The following is a 16,441-nucleotide window of genomic DNA, read 5'->3' as shown; positions in this document are numbered from 1 at the left end:
GCCCCTCTCCATGCCTTTTCTAGTTCAACTACATTCTTTCTCATACAGGGACCAATCCAGATCTGCGAAAAGGCCCCCAGGTACATAGGACTGGTTGCATGAAGCTCCCAGAACATGTTTCAGGACACATTATAAAAGGCCATGATCATGCAGAGGAGCAGGGAATCTTGTGACCACAGCAGCAGGAAACTTTGAGCTCTCCCTGTCTGTGTGTTATAGCTCAATCATATCTGACCCCAAAAGGTACAGCAAAAAGGAGACAGCGCATAGGATCTGGCTCTGGTGAACTGCTCAGCACAGGGCTTTCTTCAGGCAGGATTCATACACCTGCAACTGTGCCGCAAGCCTGTTATGGCACAGTCTGCTTGGTTGGGAGAGAATGATTTTCCCAAAATACCCATCTCTCACCTGTGTGGGTGCAAATAGCATATTTGATTGACCAGGTGTAATGCAGCCGACGGGCTGGCCTGACTCTTACTCGGATAAAAGCTTTTGACCTTGCAGGGATTGTCCCTCTGGACTGTTCCAGCTCTAGAGCTGTAGGAGAAAAGAGATGGTATGAGCTCTTGGCACCACTGATCTCTCTTACACCACACGTGTGTTCAGCACACAGTTCCCCAAGCCTACCTGCATTCAGACCACTGCTCCCCCGTGCTTAAGTGTTAGGACCAGCTTCAGGTGTTGAAGTTGGGATTCCCAGACTACTACTGTAGGCAGCTCATTGGGAGTACCCAGCCTGCCTTTGGCCAGCAAAGAACAGGGAAATTCTCCAGAGGAGGTCCTCTAGAAAGGCAGCCAAGGGTTGCACTCCACCATTTTTTCTGGGAAGCTCCTTTGTTTAACTCCCTTGTCTGCTGAGAAATTGTGTCTTATTTCAAGGTCCCAATTGGTCTAACTTCAATTGTCAGGCTCTGGGTTATGCTTTTTCCAGCAAGACAGAAGAGTCACCTGTAGCAAATCCCTAAGCAATGGAGCAGATACTTCTCAGTCATTGAGGGATCTCTTCCTTCAGCACACACATAAGATGATGTAAATCACGCTTACACACAGGGTGAGAGTGTGCACACCCCACCTGCGTTGTTTCAACAACTGCACTCTGCATGCCTGTGCACCTCCATGCAAAAGCACCTTCACGTCCTTTGCAAAGTGCAAGCACCAACACAGGATTATAATTACCATTTTACCAGTGCTGTGCTCAGTGGCATAACTCCCTCTGACTTTTGGCTACCTTGTTTCTACATCCCAGGACCTGGGTAGCCTCTTTACCACTGGATTGTAAGGGGAGCTCATGCAGAGGAAATTCTCTCTGAAGAGAGTCTCCTATTTTGTCCTACTTAATTATACGTGCTTCAAGATGGATCTTTGAAATATAACAGTCTCCTAGCCCATGAAAATAATTTTCTTCTGTCCTTAGTAAATGTAAAAAACCTTTGCTGCTTTGATTCTGCTCAAGTGTACACACATGCATGCAAAAAACAAACTTTGAACAAAAGAACAGCACAGATATTTTTTATTAAGTGATGGGAACAGGAAGCTACTGATGTTTCCAGATAAAGATTTAGAAAAGTTAACATGACAATGAAATGTTTCTACCACTTGCACAGCACAAAACAAGCTGCTTTGCTGTATCCACACACAGAGATTGTCCCACGTCTTCTCAAGCATACTTTTATCATATAAAACATGGGTACCTTAAGGCGCTTAAGACAATCAATGCAATCGAGCCAGCAAACAGCCCAACCTCTGAGTTCATGCTAGAACAATTTTGCAGAAAAGAGGGGAAGGCCAAGGCCTCATCCCATGCTAATTTCCTTACCGTACCCAGTGGATCGCTGCGGACCTCCTCAGGGTCACAAGGCCCGGTGATCAGTTGTTCCACGCTGAGGATGTACTTCAAAGAACAGACCCCATCATTTAGCAGTACAATGCTGCAGCTTTGCAGGTCACCAACCAGAACATTTCCAAGGTCCAGGTGGTCCTTTTGTGCCTGGAATTCAAACCCGCCGTGCAAAGGTCACTGTTACATGTCGAGCATAGCCACCACTTATCTCTCCACGAGCTGATCCCTTGGCACGCACAGTGCAGTGCAAAGGGCTCCCTACTTTGTGTAGGACCTGGCAAGTCCTGGGAGATGTTCTAACAGGGCTGCAAGGGCCTCAATCTGTCCTCCAAATGCTTTCTCCTACTGTTGTTTAGGCTGCTTGCTGGGTAAGATGCAGCACATTTGGGGCTGTGGGCACACTGGCTGGCCAGCTGCACTTGGCACAAGGGCTGAGCTCTGTCTGCCGGTCCTTCCATGACTGCATTGTGAATCTCACTCTCTTTTGGCTAGTCATCCACTCGCATGCAATTTATAGTGATTAAATACCTCTAAGACCTTTCTACCCCTCCGTCCAACATGATTGACAATGACTTACATAATATTATTTTATTAGCTCTGATTCCTTAAGAAACTTGCCTGAAAATGAAGGTGTCTGCACAGATCTGCAGATAATAGGAGGAAACCTACATTGTGGGCACAGAACTTTAACAGTCAGGTTCACTACACTTAGAAATCGGACTGACAGCAGAACAAACGGAGAAGGAGAGCAGACAGAACGAGAGGAGAGAGCTGGGAGTCCAAGGAGCCAAATGGCTTGCTCGGTTCAGTCTGAAACAGAGGATTTGAGAGTGCTCTCAGAGGATTCAGGCAGGTCACATTTGAACTGGCAGGACATTTACATCACGCTGTTGCCATTAGGCTGCCAGAATCAGCTCTGCCGTCTCCACCAAAAGCAATGTCTGGGAATTTTGCTGTAAATCCTTATTGGTTGTCTCCAGTACAGATTGTGCAAAAAGGGGAAGCCCAAGACCCCCATCCCACCCTAATACGCCTCCTACTACCCAATGGGCCCCAGTTTCTTACCCTGATGGTGCCCAGCACCCCCTCTCCAACAATTCGTAAGGCATAACGGACACTTTTGGGAGACACAAGGTCTGGGCTTTTCCTCCTCACAAACACCATAGCTCGCAGCAGATACTTCATCTCCTTGTCAGGAGTAAAAGTCCACGCTTGAGCCTGAAATCACAAGAGGGAAGGAGAGCACTCACAGGAGCTCCAGACCAGAGCCAAGCCTGTACACCACAACAGTTGCACTCAATGCACAGCCCCTTCCTCCATTACAGCTAACCTAGTCCACTACAGACAGCTCTGGAGACACTCTCACTTCAGTCCTCCACCATCTCTGCCTGTATCAAAGGTTCATATTGGGAATGCACGTTCAGATATTCAAAGCCAGGCTGTGGAGATATGCTAGTCCTCGCCACTCTCAAAAAGCACCCAGGGAATACAGTAGAAGCTTAGAACTTGAATTTGCAGGTGGGAGAACAGAAAAGCATCATAAACCCTCTCGTGCTCTCATTTGTCCTCCATCTATTAACACCTCCTGGTGCACGACAAAGCTGCTGCTGCATTAATGCCCAGTCCCATCCAGGCTATCATTATCTAATGCCTGTTTAAGACCCATGTGGTCCTGTAGTCAAGGACGATGTCATCATGTTTGGTCAAATCCACATCATGGGAACCAGCACGACTGCAGATGCTGGCTAGCAACCCAAGATAAGACACTGACTGGTATTCTTCAACTTCAGCATTAATGACCAAATGATTGGCACCACTCACATTTCTGCTCTAAACACTCCACAGCTGTATTGTAGAGAGTAAAATACAACTTTGGTAGAATTTGAACTTACCATGGCTTCACAGGGCTGGAGGATCCCTACAGCAGGGCTGACAGACAGGATCTTGCTGTCAGACTGATGGATCTTCCATGTGAAAACCATGGGTAGCCTTGTGCAGTTTTTTATGGTATACATTCGTGTAGACGAGGTCCCTATATAGAGAGGCTTGAAGTATAGATTTCCATCACCTTCTAAGAGCAAAAGAAGGGACTCCCCACAACTCTGGAGAGCAATCTCCTGTAGGATTAAGGGAAAAGTAACAGACATTAGTAAGAAGTCTCATCTGCCTCTGGAGGGACCTTGCAAAGATGCTGCTCCTTCCAAGAGAGAAGCAAGAAAAAACTGGGTCTGAAGGAGGAGGGGAAGGACTTTAGGTTGTGCTGTCAAGAAGGGCCCTAAGCATAGTGTAGTGCACTCCAGGAGATGGAAACACAAGGGAACAAGGGGTACAGGATGTCTGGCACCACAAGCACCTTCTATCTGCAATGTTGACCCCACCTTAAATGTTGAAAATGTTGTTTCATTCCTATTTTCAAGGGGAAAAATCCAAACTAACCATTAGTAGACATAACGGGGCACAGTGCAAGTCACTGTGAAAAGGGAAGACTACAAGGGAACAAACCTTTCTCACCATCTTCTACTTCCCTCTCCCTACCTTGGTGTATCCAGGACAAGAGTTCAGCTGCAAAGGCAGGACATGCTGCTGCGAGACTGTGTTAACTGGGTGAGTGGAGAGAAGGAAAATCTGGTGGCCTCCTGGCATGATGTGTCCTGAGCAGGGCTTGAGCAAAACAGAGGGACAAGCAGCTTGGTTCACACTGAAGGTTATCAATGAGGTGCCCGTGTTCAAAAGCAGCATACTGCAGTAGGTATCAGTGTTAGGAGCCACAGGAGGAAAAGTCTGGTGGAGACAAGCAAGAAGGGTTGTTTGCACTGGATTTAGAAAAGCAGCTTAAAGAAAAAGCTTTCACTATGTCGAATTCCAGGTTCCAACAAGCACTATCCTGAGTCTATGGAGACCTTCGTAACTGCTTCTCTTCAAGGAAAGAAAGGAAATCACCCAAGGGAACACAAATTACAGTCTTTTCCCTTCCCACAGTGGCCCTCACCTTTTATAGGCTCATGGGATCAATGAAGCTACTTTACTTATGCAATGCTTTCTGTTCATCCAGTAAGCAAGCTGCTTGCTGGGGCCTACAATCTCTGCATGGATAGCGACCTCCTGGATTAAGAATTCCAGCAGGCTGGAATTTGCTCCAGCTCACGCATATCAGATACAGGCTGTGTGTCCTGAACTAGCCAAGGGGATTTTCTAAGAGGTTCTCAAGACTATTCTTACTTCCTAAGGTCAGATCTCACTTTACCTCATAGGAACAATACTTCCTTGTGCTACAGAAACAGCAGGAAGAGTCAGGGAAACTTCCACTCTACCTTGCAACTACTTCTCTTCCATAGGTGTGGATTCTGTGTGCTGCCCTCCATTTGCCTAAGTGCATGCAGAGTGTCTGAGACTCCTGGGAGGGGACTAAGCACCCTCGTCAGTACCTATGTTTACTTAAACAGAAAGGAAGGAGATCCCAACAGCTTTCCTCTCAGAGCTAATGAGATGCTTGGTGCAACCTGACACACTGGAAGCTAACGCAGGAGAAAGAGCATCCTACCTCTGTACCAAAGCAGAAGTCTCCATGCTATCAGAAACCACCTAAGCCACATTTCAGGATGGTGCAATGGGAGACGAGGTAAAGGCTTCAGAGGTAAACACTGAGCGTCTCTGCAAAGATCTAAATGTCAACCAGTTACACACCTTGGGGACATCCAGGACATACTGTGGGATGAAGTGCTCCCGTTCTGCTTCATATGTGTGCGCTCTCAGCCTGACAGTCAGGCACCAGGATGGACAGATGGTGGCATCCTCCTCAATGTTGCTGTAGTGTCTCAGCACCTGCAGGCAGGCAAGGGACAGAACAGAGTGTATGCAGGAAGGGAGTGTGACAAGGTGCCCTCAAGTGCACGTACCACCACGAGCAGGAGTTAGTTTCAATGACATCCCTTGGGCTGAGGAATTGATTTTTTCAGGAAAGAAGGACTGATCAGTGCTGGATGAAAAACATGAGTGCTGCTTTCCCAAATAGCTACATTTCAGACCCAAAAGACCACTGAGTGACTTTCAAGCAGGAGGATCTATCCAAGATATTCTGTGATACTACAAGAGCTGCTTTGGGGAAGGAGGGTCTGCAGACACTCTAGTGCAGTTTGAGATACTTAGAGGTGCTAAAGTTAGCACTTAATGGTGAGTCACTGAAAATAATCATCTATCCTTTACCTGAGCCTAAGAAACTCCTGACTCTAAGGTTACTCCCAGATATCCTCCACACTGGCTTAGAAGGGAAAAAAAAATGAAATAAGAGTGATCAACAATGTAATGAAGATCTCTCTCACCTATCAGGAAGTTTCTGGGTGCTAAAACTCCTGCAATTGGAGCCTTGTGTGATGTGAATCCCACGTTACATGGGAGGAAAGGCTGCAGTGAGGTACAATGCCCTCAGTAGCTTTACTTGTGGAGGGCCAGACACAAAAACCAAGTTACTGCTCATCACCCAGGCCACAACAACCATCCTTGTGCAGGCTCCCATCTACACTAATAGTGCAGTAATTCACAGAAATTCCTCCTTCAGTGAGGTGTGCATTACTTCACATTCACAGGGGGTAAGAGCAAGTGTAACTAACTGTCTATATGCATGGCCGTGGCTTGCTTTGCTGATTTATCTTTGCCAGGACACAGACGAAGGAGAAATTTTAACCCACCAGTTATCAAAACAGCAGCCAAAGGAGTCAGTAAAGATGCCAGTTTGCCAAACTCGAAATAAAAGTTTCCATTTGAATTTTAACTCCCCCAAAAGCCTTTAGCCTCCAGTCTCTTACCAGCCCCTCTCTGTAAACTGGTCCTAGCAATTCCTACTAACCTTGTAGAAGGCAAAACCTTCCAGCTCCGCTGCATAGAGACTGTTGAGCTGAGTGGGCTGGAAAAGGACACGGAAGGCTGAAGACTTCAAAGGTGGGATGTCGCAGATTTCAGGGCTCACTTGGAAGGCACTGCTGTGGCTCGGAGTCCAGGCAACAGTGATCTTTCCTTTGGTGTGGTTGGTAACACAGAGAGGAAGCGGTTCTACCTTGTGGAGCGGCACGCAGCAACCAAAATCGTACTCCCTGGGGCTGACACTAACATGAGGGGAAAACAAGGCCAGGTCGCTGCTCACACCATCGTAGAAATATTCAGTCATGGAGTTGGCTTCAGAGTATTCCTTGGGAGGCTTGTCCTGAGGGATCTACAGGATGGAAACATCTCGGTGTGAGCAGGGGAAGTGCGCCTGTGGGAGACACCAGGCACTACAGTCCTCACTGCTTCACAAGCAAGAGGGCATGCAAGATGCACTTCAGTAACAGTTCCCAGGACAGCTCAAAGTCTTGGCTTCAAGCAGGCTCCTGTTTGTAAGCCAGTCCTCAATATGAAGCTACATGAAGGAAAAGAAGACCCCGTGATTGAGTTAAAGCCAGGAAGTGGCTTAGTGGCTGAGCTTGGGTAAGACCCAACTGATCATAGAATCATAGAATGCTTTGGGATGGAAGGGACCTTTAAATGTCACCTAGTCCATCCTCCCCTGCAATTGGCAGTGGCATCAACAACTAGATCAGGTTGCTCAGAGCCCCATCCAGCCTGGCCTTGAATGTTTCCAAGGATGGGGCATCTACCACCTCCCTGGGCAACCTGTTCCAGTGTTTCAATGATGCAGATAGTTTTGGTGTGTGCTGGGAACATTAACAGCAGAGATAGATACTAAAGAAATCAGTCTGGCACCTGCAAGTCCTTCTAGATCTGTCTGGCCTGTGCAACAGAAGCCCAACATCTGCAGAGAACAGCATGGGAGTATCTTAGATTCCAGGGAGGGCAGCTCATACCTCGGGGGGCAGCATGAGGGCTCCTTTTTCATCCATCTGCAACTTCCTATCCTTCAGCATCACACTCAGGATATCAGGGGGGTAGAAGGTCAGTCCCCTCACCATGTTGGTTCGGTACCAGGAGAGGTGTCTTGCCTGAAGGATGGCTGGCTTAGCTATGACTGAATGGCAGGTACCAAAAAAGTCCACATACATGGGTTCCTGGGAAAACACCAGAAAGGATTATATTAAATGAACTGCCCTTCTGTGATTGCTTTGAGAGTTACATCATCCTAGTACTTCACTTCTGAAACCATGCCGGGGAAAGGCTTAGCATCTGCAATGTTAGACAGCCATTTACTTTATGTCTTGATGTGGCCCAAGAACTTTCTTGAAACTGAAGCGGAAGTTGAAGGCACTCAGTGCACAGCTGTGCAGCTAAATTTAACTCAGAGACCTAAATGGACAGGAGCCACTGAGGATGCACCTCACCCCACCCATAGGCATTACTGACTGTCCACATCAGCCCTCTGCTGCTGATAGGAACCTGCACCACAGGGATTCTGCTCAGCAAGAGCCCAGGACAGGTATCAATGGAAATGCAGTGGGAAGAGATTTCCAGGGGCTACTAAGTGAGAGAGGCCAGCCCTGGTGGGTTACATTGGAAGAGCCCTCTGAGCTATCACAGTGGTGAAACCACCCTTTGCCTCTCATACCTGATGGTGGACAAGGCACACCACTCTGCGGTGGTAGCTGATGGGGTGAGTAGGTCGAAATGTCACCTTCAGCGCTAGTGTTGTTGTGCCCTCCAAGACTCCACAGGGGCGATCCAAGGAGAAGACGCTCCCTCTGCCATCAATATCAAACTGGTAATAGGCCGGGACATCTGAGGTGTTGCTGATTTTCAGCATCTGTGTCAAACTTTCCCCAAGATTGATCCAGTCGAAGTCCACAGAATGTTGGTGCAGGGACACCAAAGGACCTAGTACAACATGCAAGACAGATCCTGGACCTGTCATAGCTGTTTCTGTCAACATGTCACAAGCCACTGCTGCACTTAACTGATCTTCCCAAACCAGAATCACCTCATCAAACCCACCAGTCCTAGCAAACAGCAGGACATTTGCTTCCAACAGTCTCACATCTGTCTCAAGCAAGTATAAACCCCAAACCGTGCACCAAGGACAGCCTGGATCCCAGTAGAAGGTAAGCATATGACTGAGGGCTGTGACAGTCCCTAGTCCTTCCCCAAGCACTTGCCCTTCCCCTGCAGTGCTAAGAAGATGACAGGGGAAAAACAGGGAAGGCTTTCACTCTGGTACCTTTACATGAGCCAACCACCTTCAGGACAGTCTGCAGGAGGCATCCAGCAGATGTGATAGTGAAATAGTCGGTACTGTGCTCTCCTACTGTCTGCGGCTGAAATCGTATGCACAAGACCAGTTTCCCTTTGGCAGGGACAACACCATGGGACACATCACAGGAGAAAACAGGATCTCGAAGCAGAGGGTCTTTTGCTCTTTCTATCCTACATGGTGCATCTACCTGCAAGCAGAAAAGAAATAGGTTAACGAAGGAGCCAACAGGAGCCAGAATGTTTCCAAATGCAGGACACTAACCAGTGAAGAACTGCAGTTTTCAGCAGAGCTGAACATGACCAAGAACACCAAGGCTACTGCAGCCCAGCACAGAAATGCTATGCAACCCTGTCCTGCTGGAGCATTGCTGGCAGCAAGCTCCCACCATACACTCATAAGTCAGTGGGCTGCAGCAAAATGTCCTGGTGATCTCTGGGGTTGGAGTGCCCCTCCTGGTAGGGGGAGGATGGCTCAAGGTGTCCCCAAGGGCCAAAGTAGCCTAAGTGACTCCTGTGACCAGGAGGACAGGCAGGCAGATAACCTATTTCCCTCCAGCCACAGTCCCACCTTGTCTGGGGGTTTTCTTTTCACAAAAAACAAGACTGATGCTCTGACGTCTTCCTCAAATCCCTTAAAGAAGGTCCTAATCCTTGCCTGGGCATGCTGAGCACCACTGCAGTGTGAATGATAAGAGTACAACAAATGAGTATGTCTTTGCCACTCCCAAGTTGCAGAGCCTGCAGACGAGCCAGCACTGCTGTCATCCATGTCAGCAGTCTCTGAGTATGCCCAGCTTTTAACGGGGCTATGATGGGCTGAGCTGGCAAAGAGAACAAGGTGCTGAAATGCAGCCCACTTGACTTTGAGAGCAATTCACCAGGTTGCAGTCCACTGAGAAGCAGCACACCAGAAGATCCATCAGCTGCCTGAGATACATGCATGCCAATTTGAGACTGCCACAACTGCCACGCAGGACTGATGGGCTTGTCCAGGGGGAGGAGGAGAGCTGCAGGATGGGAAGGACAACAGCGGCTGCCTGATCTGGACCAAGCGCAGTGGGAAGCAGGCGGGAACTGCCATACCATGCTGCAAATGGATAAGTTTCTAGCACTGTAGCTGGAAGGCAAGGGTGAATAGCCTGGCTGGTAGGGGGAGGCTCATCATCTCTGTTTTATTCACACTCCCACTTGGGTTATTTTCACAGCATTAAGGAAGATACTCAAGACCACATTCCCCAGGGAAACATGCCTGCATGCCAACTTCTCAGAAGAAGTAGTCTCCCTCTCCACATACCATGGACACATTGAAGATTTCCACACACTTCTCCACAGTTGTCCCCACTGGCACCGATCCAAAGCACAGCACATCCTGAAACTTCCCAGGCTGTACACCTTCATACCCTTCCTCTGTCACACTCACCCGCAGGTAGGGGTATTTGGCTGTTAAACGGAATTATATGCTGGGTTAGGAAAGAGAGGTGGAATCTCCATCCTTGGATATTCAACACTCAACTGGACAAGCCTCTGAACAACCTCAGGTAACACTGACATTGGATCTACCTTCAAAGTTGGCCCTGCTTTGAACCAAATAAGCTCCTTTCCAGCCCTAATTTACTAAACTCAGTCACATCTTTTGTTTGTCAGTGGCCATATAAAGCACTTCAGGAAAGGACTTGTTAATGAAAGAATTGTTTATTCTAGCTTGCATCCAGAAAGCTTTAGAAATTTCCCTCTGGCCCTCTGTCTAGCAGGGACAGACAGAAGAGACTGAGTGCAGACAAGACCAGGAGTTTCTGGAGGTTTTTGCATTGTGCCAATGACCTCATTTCTTCCCCTCTGTCAGCTTAAGCAGGCTCCAGAAATGCCAGTTTGGCCAAACCATGCCACAGGGCATGTTGGACCCTGCTGTCTCTACGATCTCTTCAGATCACATTTCCAAATTGAGAAGAGTATATTAGAGAATTTCACAGGCCACTTTCAAACCACGGGCTTCACTTGCGCATCAGTGTCTTGAGCCAACTGTGGCGCAGCCTCCCTGCAGAATGCTATTCCACAGTTAGGGATGATACACATTTCTTTCAGTCTCAAATGCAAGATAGACTCACCCTGGGCTTTTAGCTGGATACTTCTTTTTTGTTTCTCTTCACCTCCAAACCAACATGTTGCTGCCACATCATACACCATAGCCTCCTTGGGTTGGAAGACCACCTTGACCATGCGCTCAGCACCTGGGCTCAGCATGCCGCAGTCAGGAATCATGCAGAAAGGGCTTGGCGTCTCCCAGGCAAACGTGGTAACAAGATCACTAGGAAATGAAGATACGTTTTAAGTAGATGAATGGATCCTTTGCTGCCTGTGCAATCACACATAGGATGGACCTTTCCCAATGTGTTATCCAATTAGGATGTGAAACAATCAATGTTGAATGGCAGAATCCCTAATGCATCTGGCCAAATATGTGATGCTGGGAAGAAATTTGTCTCTAGTCTCTGAAAATACTCTGTTCACACTTTAATGAGTCTTAGCTATTACATCTAAGGACTTTATTAATGGCCATAAAATTTCTCAGCTTCATCATGTGACAGCAAAAAAATCAGCTCCAGAATGGAGTATTTGCTTTTCCTGTATCTAAATTTGCTGCTACTTAATTCCATATGAACATTTGTTCTTCTGTTATATGCCCAGGTGAGAAGAGAGAACTGAGCTGTTTTCCTAATACCTCATTCAACTCTCCAGAACTCCCTTTACTTGTTTGATTTGTGCAAAGAACATGACATACCATCATCTTTTTATATTTTATTGATTCCAAGCTGTGTGTTACTTACTGTCTATATTCTCCACCACCCTGGACCCCTCAGTCAGCACAAATGATTTCTCTAAGAGGAGAATGAATCACTTGAAATGGTTTCTGGCTGATGCCTTGCTCTACTTAAGGTACATGTGCCCTCCCTCCTTTCTACCCTCCTACCACATCAGCTGACTGCTTTGGGGAGCACAGGCCATTTTCCAACTAGTAAAGGTTATTTTGCTCTCAATGTAAATGGTTGGAAGGAACTTTGTCACTGCACTCCTTTCTACAATACTGACTGAGTTACTGTCCTCCCCTTATTAAAATAAGTCAGTGCTTGGTAACTGGGAGCATAATCTGCTCCTAAATGACAAGTCCAAGCCACAGAATACTGCCACTGCCTTGGGCAGCTCCATGAACCTTAGAGCAGGCACTGGAGAGACTCTCCAACTTCTGCATTGCCTGCTTCCAAACCAAAGAGGTCAGCTTGAGCACTGGCAACTCCACTGCCATCCCTACGGCATTCCTGCGCTGAGGGAAGGGAGATCAAGTCACAGAAAGACTAAAATGTTTCCAGCTGGTAGCTCATCTCTCCCTGCCCACACTAGGCAGGCTGCCTTTCATTAGCTAGAAGCCCAGGCCTCTCCTGTGGATGTGGGATCTTCTCAGCGGGACACCATGCTGGTCCCCAACTATTTCTTGTGCGTGAATGGTTCTCAGTGTATGCTGGAAACAGACAGATGTGAGGCGCCAAGGCGTGCCCACAGTGAGATCTGACCTGTACCGCCATTTCTGCTGCCTTTTCCACTGTGACCTCAGAGGAGGCAGAGGTCTGCTGCTTGTTAAGGCAGCCAGCAGATCTAATAATAACTGAAATGAATTGCATTCATTGGAGAGTCCAAGAAGGTGGCAAAATACCTGACAAAACAGAAAGAAGATCTGCCCAGCCACGTCTCACTCACCCAACATTGCGCACAAGGAATGTTGTCTCTGTGACATTGTGGACAGCACAGATGGGCAACTGGACAGCAGCTGGGAAGGACAGACAGGGGCATGGAAGCGTAGCACGCAGGGTGACAGAGAACTCGCCCTCAGCCTTCTTAAAGCAGATGCTGTCTTCGTACTCCCTCTGCACACAAAAGCAAGGGAAGTCATCAGTTAGACGGGCTCCATCTTGCAGGTGCTGCAGCTCCACCCATGAACACCCATCACCTTCACCTCCGTGAGAGCATTGGGAAAAAAACTTGAGCGGCAGAGGCACCAGGGGAGGCCTCTGCAGGACAGAGAGCATCTGAAGCGCTCAGAAAAGGCAGGCAGTGAGTAAGGTACTCGGGTATACTCCTCTGTCAGGGAACACACAAACACCCTCAGACAGAGCAGTTGAAGACTGCATTCGTTTCACCTGATTTGTTTTGATGCAGATGGATTTCTTTCAGTGTTTTCAAGGTCTCCATTCAGCTTAACTGAAGCATGTACAACCTCTCCTTGAGCTCCATGAGCACAGAAATACTAGTCTTTGATTAAGTGCTTTGTCAGCTAGAGGCCTAAGTGGATAACCCACAACTTAAAGATGCAGTGTTGACAGCACTGTGTACAAGTAGCCCCAGGACATCTGCTAACCAGCTAAGATAGAAGGAATTGCAAGATATGTCTTCCATGCTCCCCAGTCGTCACTGCTCCTGAGTACCACTTATGCAGGTAAGGAGAGACCTTGGGCACTGCAGCACACACAGTCCTTGCTCTCTCCCTAAGAAAGGGAGCCTCCTGCTCTACCGACTGACGTGGTGCAGACAAACTATTTGCTGAAAATGGAGCAAGGCCAGCAGCTTATTTCATAAAGGGAACACTGAACAGTCATCAGAAAACCATGATACTAAGAGAGCAGGGTACTGGGAATCCATCCAATGATCACGCTCTATGGCTAGGACTGAGATACACATCAAAGACATATAGCTGTGGACAAGAGCCAGAGATCAACACTCAGAGCCAAGACAGACACAAGGAACAAGCTGAAAATCAAGAAAAGGGACTGGGTAAAAAGAATCACTGCTGTTAAAAATAAAGCTTAAAGAAACCCACCCCATCCAAAAGCAGGGAGGCCCTTGACATATCCCTTATAGAAAATCAGTAAACCCTTCAATGTACAGGCTTGGGGTCTCCTGTAAGAAAGCAGAGTCCCTCAACCCAAGGTTCTGCACTAAAACCACCCAGCTGAGGTTCCCTGGGATCAAACCAGGTGTGGACAGTTCAAGCACTTTATCTTACTGATTGCATGGCTGGAAGCAGCACGTGAGAAACTGGGAATACTTTTTGTGAGGATCCCTCTCATAAGTACTGGCAAACTCTGCAGAGAAGTCAGGGGTTAGGGCTCCCTCAGGTGATGAAGATGTGGGGAGAGCAGGAAGGTCACGCTGCCCAGTCTTTCTGTGCTAGAACCTTCCCTAAGGACCGATTCCTTCAAGTGAAAACAAATCATAAAGGACAAGAGAGACAGAAGCCCACTGCCCCCCCGGAAGCCAGCCTGAGCACTGAGAGCAGTTTTGATGTTGCCACTTTACCTTTTCAGCAGGCCGGAAAACGATGGGCAGAGTTAAGGACATACCAGGGCTCAGAGTGATCGGCTGTGGAAAAACAGTGAAGAAGAATCGCGTGGAAGGACATCTAGATAATGAAATCAAAACAAGAGATTTTGTCTGAGGGCATACAGCTGTTGTTAAGTTAGACAGCAGAAAAGAGAACAAAGAATCGAAACCTCCAGACCCCACAATTAGAAGCACTTTACACACCGGACCCCAAGGGTACCTTGGTAGCAAATCAGCAGAAACAGGGGCAGAACCCAGGTGTCCTGAAAACCCATTCCCAGCTCTAAGTACCTACCGCTTCCTTGAACAATATTTTACATTCCCAGGCCATGCAGCATGAGCAAAACACATTGGGCAGAAACATTTGAGTTTCAGAGCAGGGAGGGTCACAGGGAGTGCTGGAGTGGTGCAATATCCAGTGGGACTCCCGGGAGCAATGGTTTTAGGACACACTAGTGACAGGCTTGGCATACATCCACAATTAAAATCTCACTAGACTGGAAATGCCTCACAGACAGAAGTATCAGCAAAACAGAATTTAAAAAAAGGCATTTCATTTAAAATACTCCTGCCAGGAACAAGGACTGTGCTTCTGAATTAGCAGGTTTCTGTCCTGCTACATAAGTGTGCATGCGCTGTCTTCAGCACATAGCCCAAGGGGCGAGGGGGCAGATGAATCCGAGGAAAGGTGCTAATGTGACTGATACAGCAGGAGGGATGAAGATGCAGTGAGAGTGTGAGGAGTATGAAGGAGAAAGAAACTTCGCACGCACCTGTAGCTCAGCTTCTGGGTTTTCTCATGAACATTTTTCAAGATCAGATGTTTGATCATCTCTTTTCCGAGTTCCCAGCCATGCCACCTGAGTGTTTCAGCCACCTCAATGCCCCAGAATACGCCTTTCTTCTTCTTTGCCTTTCTTGCAGACAGCTTAGGAAGTTGCAATGGGGACATTAGCACTTTGGGAGGGAGGGAGGGAGGAGAAATCACTCAAGCAGCTGTTTCTCTACGTCTCTGACTCTGGCGAAAGGACGGGAGGAGCCACCCTGCGGCAAAGCTCCAGGAGTCACTGAAAGCCCTGCTCCAGGAGTCCAGCGGGGACACCTCCCGGCCTCAGCGCAAACAACAGGTACTAAAGGATGTCATGAACGAGGCAAGCAAAGGCTAACGGCTTTTGTTTTCTACTCTCCCTGCCCTGCCAGTAAATCCACCCATAGCAATGGCACCCTTTGCTCCACCACTCACCTTCCTGACACAGCCACAGCACAGCTTCCGAAAAGAGTCAGGGTTTGGGGGCTCGCCATGCGCCTGAGCAAGCATCTGAAAAACAAGAGGAAAGAGTCCTCACGCACGCTGCTCCTGCACCAAGGTGGTCATCACTGCCAAGACCTGGGCGCTCCCGGCCATCCAACAACCCCTCCTCGGGCTCAGGGTGGCACACCTCCCTGCAGTGTCCCCAGCGGTGTCCCCATTTTGCCAGCCGAGTCCAGCCCTTGCCACAGACCACACTGTCCCCAGGCTGCTGCAGTCCCCTTGGCGCAGACCGTGGCCCCCACCTCACCCGCAGCTCGGCCCCCTGTGTCGGAGCTCTCCTTGGGCCTTTGTAGCACAGCCCTGCCCAGCCCACTATAGTCCTGCAGAGCCCAGTGTAGCAAGGCCCTGCCCTGTAGCCTTGCCTGGCCCCCTAAAACCCTGTATAGATGACAGCGGCACGGCCCCGTTCCCTACAGCAAGAGCCTGCCCGGCTCCCTGGGGCACGGCCCAGTCCTTTATAACTCTGCCTGGCCCCTGGAGCAGGGCCTGGGCCCCGTGCCACCGCCGCCCTCCCGGGCCCTCACGGCCAGCCCGGCTCCTCTAGCACAGCCTGGCCCCCGGGAGCCCCCGGGCCACCTCGGGTCCCGGCCGGCCCCAGCCCGGCCCGGTCCCGGCCGCTCAGCGCCACCAGGCCCCGGCCCGTGTTACCATGGAGACCGGACGCGGCGGCGGCGTCTCCCGGAGCAACGACGGCGGCCGCCTCGGGTCAATCCGCGACCGGGGAGCGGCGGCGGCCGCCAGGGGGC

The 16,441-nt window shown here is 48.9% G+C and overlaps 1 protein-coding gene across 1 annotated transcript in view; it reads right to left on the bottom strand.

Moving 5' to 3' along the window:
- The window catches only part of CFAP65 (cilia and flagella associated protein 65), a gene marked incomplete at both ends in the record, with an annotated part of 32,494 nt that extends 16,793 nt beyond the window's left edge, over positions 1-15,701 (bottom strand). The window contains 16 exons of the mRNA XM_082312591.1: positions 409-537; positions 1,822-1,987; positions 2,906-3,058; positions 3,733-3,957; positions 4,376-4,621; positions 5,525-5,662; positions 6,684-7,046; positions 7,678-7,878; positions 8,373-8,638; positions 8,979-9,201; positions 10,308-10,453; positions 11,119-11,318; positions 12,764-12,930; positions 14,360-14,462; positions 15,157-15,311; positions 15,627-15,701. Of these exons, the coding sequence (XP_082168717.1) occupies positions 409-537; positions 1,822-1,987; positions 2,906-3,058; positions 3,733-3,957; positions 4,376-4,621; positions 5,525-5,662; positions 6,684-7,046; positions 7,678-7,878; positions 8,373-8,638; positions 8,979-9,201; positions 10,308-10,453; positions 11,119-11,318; positions 12,764-12,930; positions 14,360-14,462; positions 15,157-15,311; positions 15,627-15,701 (2,956 nt within the window). The remainder of the gene's footprint in view (positions 1-408; positions 538-1,821; positions 1,988-2,905; positions 3,059-3,732; positions 3,958-4,375; positions 4,622-5,524; positions 5,663-6,683; positions 7,047-7,677; positions 7,879-8,372; positions 8,639-8,978; positions 9,202-10,307; positions 10,454-11,118; positions 11,319-12,763; positions 12,931-14,359; positions 14,463-15,156; positions 15,312-15,626) is intronic.
- Positions 15,702-16,441: the final 740 nt, after the last annotated feature.

This window comes from Platalea leucorodia (assembly GCF_965183815.1).
Source record: "Platalea leucorodia genome assembly, chromosome: 5".
NCBI lineage: Eukaryota > Metazoa > Chordata > Aves > Pelecaniformes > Threskiornithidae > Platalea > Platalea leucorodia.
Note: the sequence above shows the minus strand (reverse complement) of the source record. Positions and strands in the feature narration are given on the sequence as shown.